Source organism: Rhinoderma darwinii, chromosome 6 (genome assembly GCF_050947455.1).
Source record: "Rhinoderma darwinii isolate aRhiDar2 chromosome 6, aRhiDar2.hap1, whole genome shotgun sequence".
NCBI classification, from domain to species: domain Eukaryota; kingdom Metazoa; phylum Chordata; class Amphibia; order Anura; family Rhinodermatidae; genus Rhinoderma; species Rhinoderma darwinii.
The window spans coordinates 71364081-71381070 of record NC_134692.1 but is presented as its reverse complement, the minus strand read 5'-3'; the positions used below and the strand labels follow the sequence as shown (position 1 = coordinate 71381070).

Below are 16990 nucleotides of genomic sequence, written 5' to 3'. Positions count from 1 at the left end.
TGTGTCCCTGATTATAATAGTACCATACACACACACACACATACACACCCCGTGCACCCTGTAGATAGTGCCCCTATAGACCCCTGTAGATAGTGACCCCATAGAGCCTCTGTAGATAGTGACCTACATAGAAGCCCCTGTAGATAGTGTCCCCCATACAGCCCTCTGTAGATAGTGCCCACATATGGACTCCAGAGCTGGAAGGCAATAGTGCTAACCACTAAGCCACAGTGCTGCCCTACATATGGCTTCCCTTATAGCTAGTGCTCCACGTATAGCCCACCTCTGTATAGTCTCACATATAGCACCCCCTGTATATAGTGTCCCACATATAGCCCACCCCTGTAGATAGTGCAGAAATATAGCCACCCTGTAGCTAGTGCCCCACCCCTGTATATAGTGTCCCACATATAGACCACCCCTATAGAAAGTGCCCGAAAAAATAGCTCCCCTATAGATAGTGCTCTACATATAGCCCACCCCTGTATAGTGTCTCACATATAGCTCCCCCTGTATATAGTGCCCCACATATAGACTCCCCTGTAGATAGGGCCCCACATCCCCACATATAGACCCCCTGTAGATAGTGGCCCGCATATAGACCCTCCTGTATATAGTGGCCCACATCCCACATATAGACCCCCCTGTAGATAGTGGCCCACATCCCTACATATAGACCACCCTGTATATAGTGGCCCACATATAGACCATCCCTGTATATAGTGGCCCAAATATAGAACCCCTGTATATAGTGGCCCACATATAAACCCCCCTGAAGATAGTGGCCCACATATAGACCCCCCTGTAGATTGTGCCCCACATCCCCACATACAGACCACTCCTGTAGCTAGTGCCCCACATCCCCACATATAGACCCCCCCTGTATACAGTGGCCCACATATAGACAACCCCCCTGTAGATAGAGCCCCCACTATAGATAATGCCACTCACAGTTTTATGAGAAAAAAACAAAAAACTTTACATACTCACATGATCCCGCTCCCACGCTATTGCAGGTTTGCTAGAGCTGAACGACGTGTCGTTCAATGACGCTGATTGGCGGGGCAGATTGACTTGCCCCGTCAATCAGCGCCTTTCAAGCTCAGAAGCCACGCGATGACGTCATTGTGCCACTAGCCAATCAGTGTCATTGTAAGGCACGGACATTCAGCACTAATGCATGAATTTGGCTGTCGCAAGCACCGGGGTCCCCTCCGGTGCTAGCGACGCCTACGGGCATGAGAGGGCCTGTGTCGCCGGGGCCCATACTTGTTGGAGGCTCTGCTAGCGGCGCCACCGAGAATGTGGGGGCGTGTTGGCTGCTACCGCGGTAGTTACGCCACTGGCGTGGGGGGGGGGTCTGTATGCTTATAGGTATTAATTGTTTTTATTTTATTTTCAATAATCCAGCAAGTGTAGAAATCTAGCACCTGCAATATCCTATGAATGTTAGAATAATGTCACTAGTACATATACATTTCCCCCATATAGTGGTTTTATTTAATTTCATAATAGCAAGTTCGAAATATAGGAAGTCAGTAGATTATCTCAGTTGTAAGTATGGCAATTTCAGATAGCTTTTATATTATTCTGGGAGGATGAAGAGTACAATCAGTACTGGATTTGTATGACAATTCTAAAATAGTAAGGAAATATCAATCGTGTTGTTAAAACATAAATAATATTATTGAAGACAATAAAAACTATTAACTAATAAATGAAAGAATAATATTTTTTGGTTTGTTAAATTGAGCTACACTAATATACAAAGTACTAGTAAGTTTGGATTATTACCTGGGTTCATAACGGATGCCATCTGTATTTTTTAAAACTCCAGCACCAATGCGTAGCTTCTCAACACCATTCCTTAAAAAATGGATTGTAAAGGTGTTGAATTTAGCTGGAATTTAGTCTTTAAAGGAGTTCTCCAGGACTTTATATTGATGACCTACCATTAGGATATGTCATCAATATCAAATCATTGGGGTCAGACTCCCAGAACCCCCACCGATCAGCTAACTGAAGGGACTGCGGCGTTCGTCACAGCAGCCTCTTTACTATTACCAGGCACAAAGTGAAGAGACCGCGGCGACAAACGCCGCAGCCCCTTCACTCAGCTGATCGGGGGTGCTGGAAGTCAGACCACCACCGATCTGATATTAATGATCTATCTTAAGGAAAGGGCATTAATGTAAAAGTCCCGAATAAACCCCTTTAAATGTTTTTGATACACAACCCACATCAAACAAACAAAGCAAAAAAAGGTTCTCTAAGTACAGATTGCACGAAATATATACCTAACATTAACACAGATTCAATGCTCACAATGTACGGTGATCCGTTTGCCTGGGTTTCATCAGTGCCACATGTATCAGCATTTGCCCTTAAATGGAATCTGCCAGAAGATCCCACCACCATAAACTCTTAAAACTGATCAAAAGGTCTTGGGAAATGCAGTTAAACATCCCTTTTGAAGAGACATAGTCCAAAACAACTTTGGGTAGCGTAGGCCACCAATAATGATGAGAGATAAAGTCCCGAGTTTTACGAATGCCCGAGGGACCTGCCAACTTGCAGTTGTGACCCAAGGAAAGAATTCTCCCTGTCTGTAGGACTAACAAAAATTTCCCCAAGAGGAATGTATTTGATCTGAAGAGGGTTAACCTGAATAATACAGGGAGGGTCAAGAATATGCTGAGGATACTCTTCTAGGTCATCTGTTTCAATGACCTAGAAAATGACCTTTAAAATTTTTGTTGGCTGGACGGAAATAGAGTTAGAAATTGGATCTAGTAAAGAAAAGTGACCACCTGGCTTGACAAGGGTTAAGACATTGTGCCTACTGTAAGAAGGTGAGGTTCTTGTGATCAGTGTAGATGACTACTGGATGTGCAGAACCTTCTAACAAATGCCTCCACTCCTCGAGGACCAATTTGATGGCCAAAAGCTCATGGTCTCCAATGGAGTAATTCCTTTCTGCTGCAGTTTAGGGAAGAAGCCACAGGAAACAGCTTATCTGAAAGAGAAGTGCTCCAGCACCAACGGAAGAGGCATCAACGGAAGAGGCATCAACCTCCAACTGCTGGGAAACATCTGGATGATGAAGAACAGAGGCAGAAGTAAAGGACCTTTTAAGCTTAATGAATGCAGATTCTGCTTCAGGGGTCCAACTTTTTGCGTCTATCCGCTTCTTGGTGAGGGCAGAGATGGGAGCAGTAAGCGACGAGAAATTAGGGATGAACTGGCGATAGAAGTTTGCAAATCCCAGGAACCTCTGTATAGCACGGAGACCTTGAGGACGAGGAGAATTCAGGACATACTTTACTTTTTTCCGGATCCATCTGGAGTCCATGATCGGAAATGATATACCCCAGGAAGGGCAAGGATTTCGTTTCGAACACGCACTTTTCCAATTTGGCGTAGAGGTTGTTCCCCCTTAACCGCGACAGAACTTAGCGAATATGCTTCCAATGTGTCGTCAGATCAGGTGAGGGGATCAAGATATCATCCAGTTACACCACCACACAAACATACAATAGATCCCAGAATATGTTGTTCACGAGTTCCTGGAACACAGCTGGAGCATTAGATAATCCGAAGGGGATCCCGAGATGCTCGTAGTGACCGTCTCTGGTGTTGAATGCTGTTTTCCACTTGTCATCTTTACAGATACGAATCAAGCTATAAGTCCCAGCAGGACTGGGTTAATAGACTCAGCTAGAACATACATAGAATACTATTTGTTCTGTGTGTAGCACCCCTACTTGTAATCTCAATGGTTCAGTGATGGAGAGAATTGGGTCCGGCCACGGAAATCCATTCACCGTAGCTACCGATGGAGACGGTCTGCTAGGGCCTGGTGTATGAAGTTCCCTCCCGCTCCAGAATCCAGATAGGCTGAGACAGAATAGGATGCTTAACCGACGAAAATGGAGACTGTAATTGAGAGTCTAGGAGAACATTTTGCAGAGGGTTTTAGATCACCTAGGGTAGTTTCTCTTATCAACCCTAGGTGCTGGAGTTTCCCGACTTGAGAGGACACTGACATACAAAATGACCCTTTCTCCCCCAGTACATACATAGGTTAGCAGAATGTCTGTGCTGCCGCTCTTGGTCCGATAGTCTGACCTGGTTAAACTTCATCGGCTCTTCAAGGTAGTAGCGGAAGAAGGTAGCAGGGGTCTTTGAAAGTTAGGCACCAGTCCAGAAGACTTTTTCTCTTGGAGGGCTTCCTGAGATCATTCCCGGGAACCTCTGGTCTATGCGGGTAGCCAACAGAATCAGGGCATGCAGAGTAGAAGGGAGATCACGACCTGCAAACTCATCTTTAATCCTACTGGCTAATCCTTGCCAGAAGGTTGCCACCAGGGCCTCATTGTTCCAAGCAAGCTCTTATGTGAGGGTACGTAATTTGATGGCATATTTTCCAACAGTCGAACATGCTTGATGTAGTGACAGAATCGAAGCAGTGGCTGAAGAAGTATGGCCAGGTTCCCTAGAACACAGTGCCAAAAGTGTCTAAAAAGAGCTGCAAATCATGTTCCCATTCATCCATGCCAGGGTATTGCCAGACAACAGGCTACTTTGGTTTGATCTGATGGAAATAGATGAGCATGTAACTTAAAATGTATTTTGAATTGGTTGAGGAATTCTTGACAGGTTTTCGCTTCTCCACCATAATGGCCAGACAGCTCTGATACAGTCACTGATAGGTTGTACCTTGGTGGCAGCTGGACACAGTCAGGTTGCAGGTAGCAGATACAAGCTGGTATGGGATTACTGGAAGCAGGCTGGTGCCGGATTACTGGAAGCCGGCTGGTGCCGGATTACTGGAAGCAGGCTGGTGCTGGATTACTGGAAGCAGGCTGGTGCCAGAATACTGGAAGCAAGATAGTCACGGACTCAGGACTGGTCACGGACACAGTATTGGTCACAGACACAGGATACAGGACTGGAGACAACATTGCTTAGGCACTGGGATAGTGGGCAGAGTTCCTTTAATAGTCCAGGGTATCTAGGGATAGGCTGAAGACTTTTATTTGGAGTATGCTGGCCTATTAAGAGACCGTCAGAGTGCACGCACCGTACACAGATTGGCTCATTGCCTGATAGAGCTCAGAGCTCACCGGCGTCCCGGAGGATGCGGGCGCCGATGAGCACAGTCCAGCTGGCGGCCGCGACCGCCAGCAAGGGGGGGCGTCGGCGGTCATCGGCGCTACACCATTGTTTGCTATGATAATCTAAGCACACCTAAAAAAAATCTGTTTTATTCAGCGTTGTATGCGTTATGGTGCATTAAGTGTCCAATGGATGTTTATTCTTCAGTGAAGTGCCCTGAGTTTTGGCATACTGATTTATGCCTTGTGGCAAGAGACATCATTCAAGAGCAAAGGGGTTTAAGAGGGGCTAACGCCAATAACCCAGGACAGTTCACAGAAGAATGAACAACCATTAAACACTTAACGCTTTAGAATACTGCAAGTGACTGAATAAAACATTTCTCAAGTATGATTAAATAATTATAGCAAACATGGGGTTGTTCCCCCCTGCAGGTGTCGTGTTGTGGTGGCAATGGCTGCCATGCGGTACTGCACACTATAGAGTAGGTGCCCACTTAAATAGGTCACCATGAAGTGCGTTTTTTGGCAAGCAGAAAAACATCCTCCTTCAAATTTCATTCCAGATTTTGGAAGCGTCTGTTAAAATTAGGAATTTTTTTGGGGGTTGGGAACCTTATTCATCTGTAAAACCTACTAGTGCTTTTTTGACAAAAAAATTATAAAAAAAACTGCGTTGAGCCGCACGGCATTTTTTGTTACTACCATCAACTGCAACTGAGTTCAATGGGAGGTTGGAGAGCGGAATCCGTTCCAAGATAGAGCAGTACACTTTTTTTTTCTTCTAGTGAGCGGAAAAAAATCTGTCCTGAAGTCAATTAATCAATGGGAGGCAAATTTGGGACATTCTTTTACGCTGATTCCAATGCGGAAAACGCGTCAAATTTAGAGTAAAAAAATGCTGTGTATACGAAGCCTTAAAGAGGTTTTCCAATGGGGAGAAAGATCTGATTTGTGGGGGTCCTACTCCCGGCACCCCTGTCGATCAGCTGGTTTGAAGGGGCTCCCCCGGCATACCTTACCTGCTCCATTCTGTGATTTGCAAACACACTTGTAGCGGCGGTTCACAGTATTATAGCCTTCTCCCATTCACTTAAATGCTACCAGAGTATCAGCAATTCACAGTGCGGAGCAGGTAAGGAATAAATGGGAAGCAGTGTCACAACCGCTTCGAAACAGCTGGAGGCGCGGGTCCTGAGAGTCGATCCACCACCAATCAGATATTGATGGCCTATTCTAAGGATAGAGCATCAATTTTTTCTCACTGGAAAAACCCTTTAAACAGTTTGATCAATATGTGTACCAAGAACCTCCTGTTCATGTTTTATAATTTTCTTGTAGTAGCAATAGATCACTGTAAAAATTGGATCTGAGACACACGTCCCGTCCCCCATCAGACTGACTCCAGATGCCTTAACTCCCAAGTCATCACCCCTATAACCTCAGTTTTATTGCCCCGGCTTATCTTAATGATGTATCACCTCATGTACTAATTGTCTTTGTGTAACATCTAAATGTTGTGCTTTTTTCTAAGTCATTCATTTGTAAACTGCCTGAAGAAGGGGCCTCTGTGCTCTGAAAGCTTGCATATAGAACTTTTATGGTTAGCCAATAAAGGTATGATACCTATTATACTTTTGTCTTTTTTGACACAAAAGTATTTAACATTTCATATTGATATATAGGGGAATGTTTAAACTGCTTTCACCAAGACCTTTTAAGCTGTCTTAAGAGTTTATGGGAGATCTTTAACTATTTATAGAAGGGCTGAGATGAAAAAGAATGCTGGGGGGTGGGAGGGGGTTAAAAGGTGAAATCGTGTGTAGTCATAAAGGGATAGAACTGTACTTGTCTGAAATAGTTGAATGAGATTTGAAGTAAATTTCTTGAAATTAAAGTTTTCACCCTATTATCTTACCAGGCAATCATGACACCATTGTCTGTGCAGAGATTTGGTGGTGGACACAACAAAGACATATCCATATCATCTGTTAAATTTTGTAGCATTTTGCGTATATATTCATTGCTGGCTACTCCTCCAGATACAACCTAAAAGAAGAGAAAGAAGAATATTATCTCCAATACCTATGAATTTCAATTCACAATCTATTTTCATTTGATCTGTGGTCACTTCATCCCCATTTGTCAAAACTTACAACATGGCAGCCCACTAACCTATGAGTAGACATTATATATTTGGATGGGTATTACCCCCGTACAATTTATATATAATATATGTCGGAGTAACTCACACTAGGTGTACACCACCAATTGTCAATGTATGATTGAAGGAACAGGGGGAGTAGGAAAAGTAGTGTGTTTCATAGATGTAAAAAATAAAAAATACTTTATTGTTAAATTGTTATTAAAAACAATGTTAGATGTAATTTACGCTGCGCCAAAGTCCCCTAGATTGGCACAATATGACAAATTATGTCTAAATTAAATTGCTCCGTTTCTATAGTAGTATATTGATTTATATAGACGACTGACCTCTCAGTGTTGGTGAGAAAACAGTCAATTGCAAGCAAAAAAAAGCCACAAGCTTGTTCCTTTCCTCCTCCTGTGTAGTTGCTGGCACGCAGCAGTTTCGACTCTGCTGTGTCGTGTCTGCTCACACAGGATATTTGTGCATGCAATCTATGCAGTTATATGCATGTACATGGAACCCATTGCAGCAATATTGATGTAGGGGTTTCCCCATCGCTGGGCTTTATCTACAGCCAGTTGGAGGAACCTTAATAATTTTTTGCTTGCAATTGACTGTTTTCTCACCAACACTGAGAGGTCAGTCGTCTATATAAATCAATATACTACTATAGAAACGGAGCAATTTAATTTAGACATAATTTGTCATATTGTGCCAATCTAGGGGACTTTGGCGCAACGTAAATTACATCCAACATTGTTTTTAATAACAATTTAACAATAAAGTATTTTTTATTTTTTACATCTATGAAACACACTACTTTTCCTACTCCCCCTGTTCCTTCAATCATACCCATGAGTAGACACCAGCTAAAACCGATCACATCATATTTATGATAAACTGAAGTTTTTTTTCCCAATCACAAACAAGTAAGGTAATTAAAAACATTAATTTCATGCACTCTTTCCATGTTTAACCCCTTAGAGACCAGCCCATTTTAGGCCTTAATGACCAAGCTATTTTTTACGTTTTTCAATCATCTCATTCAAAGAACTATAACTTTTTTATTTTTGCGTCTACATAGCTGTATAAGGTCTTGTTTTTTGCGGGACAAGTTGTATTTTTTAATAGCACCATTTTGGGGTACATATTTATTGATTAACTTTTATTAGCCTATTTTTCAGACTATAAGACGCAGTTTTTATTGATTAACTTTTATTAGCCTATTTTTCAGACTATAAGACGCAGTTTTTAGCAAGAATAAATCTTGCTAAAAAGTCCCTGCGTCTAATAGTCCGAAGTCAAGAGACCCTGCATCGCCGGGCCCCATGACCACTTCATTACTTAACCCTTTCCCGACCCATGACGTTCCGGCACAACTGGAGGAGGGTGATGTATGGAGGGGGTGATGTACGAGCCCGCTCCATACACTGCAGGTGTCAGCTTCTGACATGCTGCTATAACGGCCAGGAACAGCAATTTCGCTGTTCCTGGCAGTTTAAAGGGCTTGTGCCATAAAACACATGTATCCTCTATCCACAGGATGGGTGATACATGTGTGATTGATAAGGAGAATGGGACCGAATGTTACCAAGAGTGCTGCATGAGAAGCTTTGACTTCCGCGTTCTGTGTCCAGCAGCTTCATAGAGATGAATGGGATTCTTCTGCGCATGCGCGAGCGGCTCGCCATTGATCTCTATGGATCTGCGGAACAGATAAGCCGGACACAGAACCCGGAAGTCGAGGCTTCTCATGTAGCGCTTTGGGTGACTTTCGGTCCCCTGTTCTCCTTATCGCTGGGGGTCCCAGCAGTCGGACCCCCAGAGATCTTGCATGTGGCCCCTATCATGTGGATAGGGGATACATGTGTTTTATGGCAAACCACTTTAACTAGTTAAATCCCACGGTCAATAGCGACCGCTGCGTTTATAGGGGGTTTTTCTATGAAGAACATTTATGACATATCCTTTGGATATCCTCAGAAAAAGCATGGTTGAACAGCAGCACACGTCTCCAAGTTTCAATCAATATGTTCTTTTATTGGTCAAAAATCCAGTAAAACATGGCAACTTTTCGACCCGTGACAAGTGGAGGGTCTTTCTCAAGCCTAGTAAGCTTGAGAAAGACCCTCCACTTGTCACGGGTCGAAACATTGCCATTTTTTACTGGATGTTTGACCAATAAAAGAACATATTGATTGAAACTTGGGAGACGTGTGCTGCTGTTCAACCATGCTTTTTCTGATGATTACATTACGTCAGACTGGGTTTGTCTGATTTTACAGCGTGACATCGCTCCTGATATCGGGATTTGTGCTGCTTCAAATACTTTACTTTTTGGATATCCTTTGGATATGTCATAAATGTCAGATAGATGCAGGTCCCACCTCTGGGACCCACACCTATCTCTAGAACGGGGCCCCCTAAACTCTGTTCTAGTTTTCTGTGCTCTCCCGGCCACTTGATTGCATGTGGAGTTACTGAAACAGCGTAACTCCCATAGAACTGAACAGTAGTTACGGAAAGAGCGTAGCTCGCATGCTACGCTGCTTCCGTAACTGCCATTCACTACTATGGGCGTTAGGGAAACAGCGTAGCTCAGCGAGTTACGCTGTTTCAGTAACTCCACATGTAACCAAGTGGCAACTAGTTCAAGTTCCCTAGGGGAGCTAATAAAATGTGTACAAAAAAAAAAAATGTTAGATACATTTCCAGGAGTGTAAAAAAAAAATATATATATTAAAAGTTGAAAAAAAAAACAACCTTTTTCCATTTTTCCCCAAGCACAATGTAAGAAATAAAATAATTTGGTATCACTGCGTCCATAAAAGTCTCATCTATTACAATATACAATTATTTAACTCGCACGGTGAGTTTAAAAATTTAAAACATCAAAATAGTTTTTGGTCACCTTAGCACTTAAAAGATTAAATAAAAAAAAAAGTGATAAAAAAAATCGTATGTACCAAAAAATGGTACCAATAAAACTACAGCTCGTCCCGCAAAAAATAAGTCCTCACACCGCTCAATCGATGAAAAACATATAAAAAAAGTTTTGGCTCTCGGAAATGTGGTGAAACAGAATAAATTATTTTTTTGCAAAATTTTTTTTTATTCTATTTTCTGTTGTCTAAAACCTGGGTGCGTCTTATGATCAGGTGCGTCTTATAGTCCGAAAAATACGGTAACTTTTTTTGGGGGGGAATAGAAAAATAGAAAAAAACAGCAATTTATCCACACTTTTTATCTCAATACAAAGGACATTATTCAGTATACAACAGCAGCATGAATTAGCCTAGAAGCAAAACATCACAAGGTACAATGAGGCGACTGAGTTCAATCGAATGAGAGGCACATTACCCTAGACAGGGGAAGAGAAAGAATAGAAGAAGGCCACAAGAAAGGGGGGAATAGGAGGGAGGGGAGAAAACATGGGGAGCCTGGACTCCAGTTCCGGGGTATTGAGTGAAAGCAGCAGCAAGCAAGAACCGCAGTACACTTCACAGGGGCATAGGCCGGCTCAAGTGACAGCCGTTAGGTAAGAAGAGGAAGAAAGGAACGCTATCCATGGAGACCACGTAGACGTGTATTTTACAACAGCTGCCAGGGAATGAGCCACCAGGTGTTCCATTCGCTGTATCAAGTCAACTTCCCGAAACCACTCATCTAACGTTGGGGGTATTGCCGTTTTCCACATACGCGGGATCACTGACTTTGCCGCCTGAAGGAGATGTCTAGTTAGGGAACTTTTATAAACGTGTAATGGCATCGGGAACATAAATAAAAGAGCCGCTTCAGTAGAATTGGGGACAGAGACTCCAGTAACCTCTATTAATTTAAGTACTGCATCCCAAAAACTCCTCAACGAGGGGCAACTCCACCGAACATGAGACATGGAACCTCCCACAGCACCACAACGCCAATAATTGTCAGGCAACGACGGATACCATTTATGAAGAGCAGCCGGGACCCAGTACCATCTAGAGACAATTTTATAACTAGTTTCCTGGGCCCTAATGGCTATAGAGGTTTTCTGAGAAAGGGAGAAACACTGCTTCCATTGTGCATCAGTAAATGTAGTATGTAATTCTCTCTCCCAGGCCCCGCAGAAGGAAGGGAGTTGGTGGGATCGCTGTGAAAGGAGTAATTTATATAATGTGGAAATGGCATGGGTAGGGGGCAGGGTGGAAACACATAAGCGTTCAAAGTCAGTCAACAACCGGTGAAGATGGGCGCGTCGATTATAAGCTAACTTCCTGGCCCTAAAGACCACAACGCCAAGAGGGTATGGTAAACAACAAATGAGGCTTGAGTCGGTCTATTCCCAGATAGGGTCCACAGCAGGTTAGATAGAGTACTGGGACAGAGTTGTTGAGCCAAACGGACCCACAGTTTTGATTCGTGATTATGAAAAAAAACTAAAACACGCGCATGAGTTGATGCCAAATAATAGAGCCGACAGTCCGGCAGACCAACCCCACCCGCATCTCTGGAACGAGTCAGAAGAGCTCGACTCAAACGCGGACGACCAGTCGGCCAAATTAAGGAGCCAAAGCACTGCTGAAGCCGCAACCAATAAAAGGATGGGATTGAGATGGGGATCGTCTGCAGGAGAAACAGTAATCGGGGAAGGAGAGACATTTTAATAATATTAATACGGCCAAAACAGGAAAATTCAGTCTTATGCCAGGAATTAAGATCAGTGCGAAACTTGGCCAGTAGGGGAATGAAATTATTTGTAAACAGTTGTGTGAGGTCGCTACTTATACGGGCACCCAAATATGTTATACCTCTGGAGGGCCAAGAGAAAGGGAAATTACTTTTGAGAAGCGACACTAACGGGACCGGGAGAGAAACATTCAACGCTTCGGATTTAGAGAAGTTGATCTTGAAGTTAGACCATGTTCCAAAACGGGACAACTCGGACATCAATGAGGGGAGAGAGACATGAGGGTCTGTGAGATAAACCAATAAGTCATCAGCAAATGCAGAGCACTTGTATGCCATCCCTCCAATGGTAATACCCTTAATATCCGTGTTGTTCCGAATGGGGGCCATGAGATGTTCCATGACCAGGACATACAACAGGGGGGATAGGGGGCAGCCTTGTCGTGTGAAATTGTGAAAAGGGAAAGGTGCCGAGAGGGAGACATTTATTTTTATTTGGGCCGAAGACGAGCGATACAGTGCCATAATTTTAGCCAGGGGAGAGGGTCCTATGCCTACATGTTGAAGGGTTTGGCAAAGGGCAGGCCACGATATTCTATCAAACGCCTTTTTGGCGTCTAGGGATAGGATCATGAGCGGGATGTGGTGAGTCTGAGCGTGATGAATAATATCAAAAGTTTTAAGGGTGTTGTCACGGGCCTCCCGACCAGGCACAAACCCCACCTGGTCTGGGTGGACTAGACTAGGCAAGTATTTATTCAATCTATTGGCGAGCAATTTGGCGTAAAGTTTTAGGTCTACATTGAGTAAGGAGATGGGACGATAACTGGAACAGAGTTGAGGATCTTTACCCGGCTTAGACATAACCGCGACATGGGCCAAAGTAGAGCTAGGAGGAAACAGAACCTACGGGGAAATAGAATTAAAAGCTTGTAGCAGCAGCGGTAGCAAACGCTTTGTAAAACTTGGCAGTATAGCCATCCGGGCCAGGACTCATCCCCCCAGGAAGGTCGGTTATAACCGCAAGGAGCTCCGGGGAAGTGAAGTCCATATCAAGTTCCTCAGCTATCTCCCTAGACAACGGTGTGAAGGGAGAGGAGAAAGAATCCCGACCCGGCGGATGGGAGGGTCAAGGTTATAGAGATCAGAAAAAAAACTATGTAAGCAATCCGCTATCTCTGGGGTCGTGTGAACAACCTGGCCAGAGGGAGATTTAGTGTTTGGTATGTGTGACTGGGCAATCCAAGCCTTTAAAGCTCTGGCCAACATGCATCCGCTCTTATTGCCAAACTCATAGAACTTACTACGACAGACTTGAAGAGCACGCTGCTGGGAAGAGTTCAACAGCCGTCTGGCATCCTGTCGGGCAACCTGTAACTCCCGCAAAATCGGAAGAGAAAGCGCACGCTTGTGAGCCAGTTCAAGGGAGCTAATTTTTTGGAGATCACCAAAAAGGGCCACTGGGAGGGAGGGGGAGATCTGGATCTATCGGCCCCCGCAGGCTGAACAGTGAACCGGGCGGTATGAGGCTCAGGGCCTCGGTACTCACTGTGCCTCCCAGATGGATCCTCCAGCTGTGTACCTGCAGGCGAGTCATCTGTGGCGTCTCTCACTCCAGGGGATGCCAGAGCAGGCGGTAGCAGCCCGCCCGCAGTCAGGGCCAGGAGGTAGAGGGCCCGCAGGCCATGAAGGCTGCGCCGGAGGAGGGTGGAGTCCTGACATCTGCAGTCCAGCCGGAGAGCGCCGGCAGCCATCTTGAGAGACCACGTGGTCCGGTTGTAGGAGAGCGGCGGCCACCGCGGAGGAAGCCCCAGAGGCCTCCCAGCCAGACAGGGGATCCGGCACCTCCCAGGCCCAACAGGAGAGACTGTGAGGAGGGCCGTGCTCTCCTGAGCAGGCCCGCATCCGAGCACCACAGAGTCCCGGCGGCCATCTTGGATGACGGCAGGCGCGGTTGGCCGGGCCGCAGGATCACCTGAAGCCCGAGGAGAGACGGAGCCAGAGGCCCCCAGCAGCTGCACCCGGGAGGGTAAGTGGACGTCGCCTGGTGTCGTCTCCGGAAGCCCAGGACACTGGGGCAGTGGAGACGGACAGGTCGAGCGGCCATCTTGACCCAGGGCCTCGGCCCGGATCGAGGCCCGCAGTTGCATCTGGGGTTGTCGCCCGAAATAGGCCTCAATATCGCGCTGGGGCCGATGAGGGGCAGGTAGGGGCTGCTGCCTTTGTGTTTTTAGATGCCTTCCCCATTACAGGGAGCAGATGTCAGCCGATGATGGTAACGCTGGGTGAGGAGCTGGAGAGAGCACGTCTTCACTCTCCCATAGCTGGCCACGCCCCCTAGCAAATTTTTTTTAAGGCAGGATTCACAGAAAACAGCAATTTTTGCAGAGTTTTCTTTTCTTTACGGCGTCCCTCGAGCGGGTTAGATAAAGTGAAAACTTTATATTTGGGGTTGTTACGGATGCAGAGATACCAAATATCTGTAATTTTTTTTTTTTTTATAATATTGATAATAATAAAGCAGTTTGTAAGGGGCAAACGTGGGGTTTTCCATTTTTTTTTTCCCCACTTATTTATTTATTATTAACTTCATTAAACTTTTCTTTTACTAGTCCCACTAGGAAACTTCACTATGCGATCGTCCGCTCTATCGGCCAATCAGGAGATGAGAGCCAGATTTTGTCTGCATGCAGTTGCCGCAGCATGAGAATACACCCTGAAACAGGTCACTGTCTGAGGATGATCACCTCTAATTCTTTAAACCTGCTCAAAACTACCACACCAGGTTTGTCTTTCTATGCAACATCAGGGCTCTTGTGAGTTAAAGAGGCTCTGTCACCGCATTGTAAGTGCCCTATCTTGTACATAATGTGATCTGCTCTGTTAGCTAGATTACAGCAGTGTTTTTTATTTAGAAAAACAATCTATTTTCACCAAGTTATGAGCGATTTTAGCTTTATGCTAATGACTTTCTTAATAGACAACTGGGAGTGTTTTTACTTTTGACCAAGTGGGCGTTGTGGAGAGAAGTGTATCACGCTGACCAATCAGCGTCATACACTTCTCCCCATTAATTTACTCTGCACATAGTGATGCTGCATTGTTCACTATGTGCAGCCACATACACACACATTAACGTTACTGAAGTGTCCTGACAGTGAATTGACATCACATCCAACCAGGACGGGATGTCTATTCACAATACCGACACTTCGGTAATGCTTGTGTGGGACTTACAGCACAGCAAGCATAATCTTGCGAGATCTCGCTGCAAATGACAGCACAGCGCGATCTCGATGTGCTGTGTGAATAAGTCACACGCAAACGTTACTGAAGTGTCGGGATTGTGAATAGACATCCCGTCCTGGTTGGACGCGATGTCTATTTACTGTCAAGAAACTTCAGTTTCGTTAATGTGTGTGTATGTGGCTGCACATAGTGAACAACGCAGGATCACTATGTGCAGAGTAAATGAATGGAGAGAAGTGTATGACGCTGATTGGTCACCGATTGGTCAGCGTCATACACTTCTCTCCACAATGCCTACTTGGTCAAAAGTAAAAACACGCCCAGTTGTCTATTAAGAAAGTCATTAGCATAAAGCTAAAATCGCTCATAACTTGGTGAAAATAGATCGTTTTTCTAAATAAAAGACACTGCTGTCACCTACATTACAGTGCCGATCTCATTATGTACAAGATAGGACACTTATAATGTGGAGACAGAGCCTCTTTAAAGGGGTTATCCAGTTTAGAAAACCAATGTCCATACAGTCTATTAGAGTATTAGTTAAAATAGGGGGGGGGGTCCCATGTTCAGGATTCTGCCTTGGGCAGAGTGGAGCACTTTTACAAACAGCATCTATCCCTTTAACCCTGTCAGGACACCGCCTGTTTTGGCCTTGTGGACGCAGCCGATTTTTTAAAATCTGACATGAGTCAATTTATGTGGTAATAACTTGGGAATGCTTTTACCTATACAAGCGATTCTGAGCTTGTTTTCTCGTGACATATTGTACTTTATGATAGTGAAAAAATTTGGTCGATAACTTCAGTATGTGTTTGGGAGAAACACAAAAATGTAGAAAAAATTTGCTAAAATTTGCATTTTTCTAAACTTAAATTTATCTGCTTGTAAAACAGATAGTAATACCACACAAAATAGTTACTAATTAACATATCCCATATGTCTACTTAATACTTGCATTATTCTTTGAACATCCTTTTATTTTTCTAGGACGTTACAAGGCTTACAACTTTAGCAGCAATTTCTCACATTTTCAAGAAAATTTCTAAAACCTATTTCTACAGGGACCAGTTTAGTTCTGAAGTGGCTTTAAGGGCCTTGTATATTAGAAACCCCTATAAAAGTCACCTAATTTTAAAAACTGCACCCCTCAATATTTTCAATACAGCTTTTAGAAAGTTTTTTTTAACCTTTTAGGTATTTCACATGAATTACAGAAAAGTGGAGGTGAAATTTATAAATTTAATTTCTTTTTTTTAGAAAATCCAATTTAATAAAAAAATTTCTGCAACACTGAAAGTTTTACCAGAGAAACGTAACTCAATATTTATTGCCCAGATTCTGTGCAGTTTTTAGAATAATCCCACATGTGGTCCTAGTGTGGTAAAGGACTGAAACACCGGCCTCAGAAGCAAAGCACCTAGTGGATTTTTGGGCCTCCTTTTTATTACAATATATTTTAGGCACCATGTCAGGTTTGAAGTGGTCTTGTGGGGCCAAAACAGTGGAAACACCCCCAAAAAGTCACTATTTGTCAAACTACACCCCACAAGGAATTTATAGAGGGGTATAGTGAGCATTTTTACCGCACAGGTTTTTTTGCTGAAATTGGACTGTGAAAATGAAAATCTAAATTTTTTTCAATAAAACGTAGAAATTATCAATTTTTACAATACATAAAGAAGAAAAAACACCCCAACATTTGAAAAGCAATTTCTCCTGATTACGGCAATACCCCATATGTGGTAATAAACGGCTGTTTGGACCCACGGCAGAGCTCAGAAGGGAAGGAGTGCCTTTTAGATTTTGG

General features: G+C 44.0%; 1 protein-coding gene across 8 annotated transcripts in view; it reads right to left on the bottom strand.

Annotated features, from left to right (window-relative positions):
* Nucleotides 1-16990, bottom strand: part of OSGEPL1 (O-sialoglycoprotein endopeptidase like 1) — a 118813-nt gene that overhangs the window by 23711 nt on the left and 78112 nt on the right. For 6 of the 8 annotated variants that reach the window (XM_075831269.1, XM_075831271.1, XM_075831272.1 and 3 more), the window contains exons 6-7: nucleotides 7036-7166; nucleotides 1795-1866 (exon numbers count right to left, since the gene is read on the bottom strand). In XM_075831269.1, the coding sequence (XP_075687384.1) occupies nucleotides 1795-1866; nucleotides 7036-7166 (203 nt within the window). Of the gene's footprint in view, nucleotides 1-1544; nucleotides 1637-1794; nucleotides 1867-7035; nucleotides 7167-16990 lie in introns of those variants that run through there. The other 2 variants (XM_075831267.1, XM_075831274.1) reach the window with 2 other exon arrangements.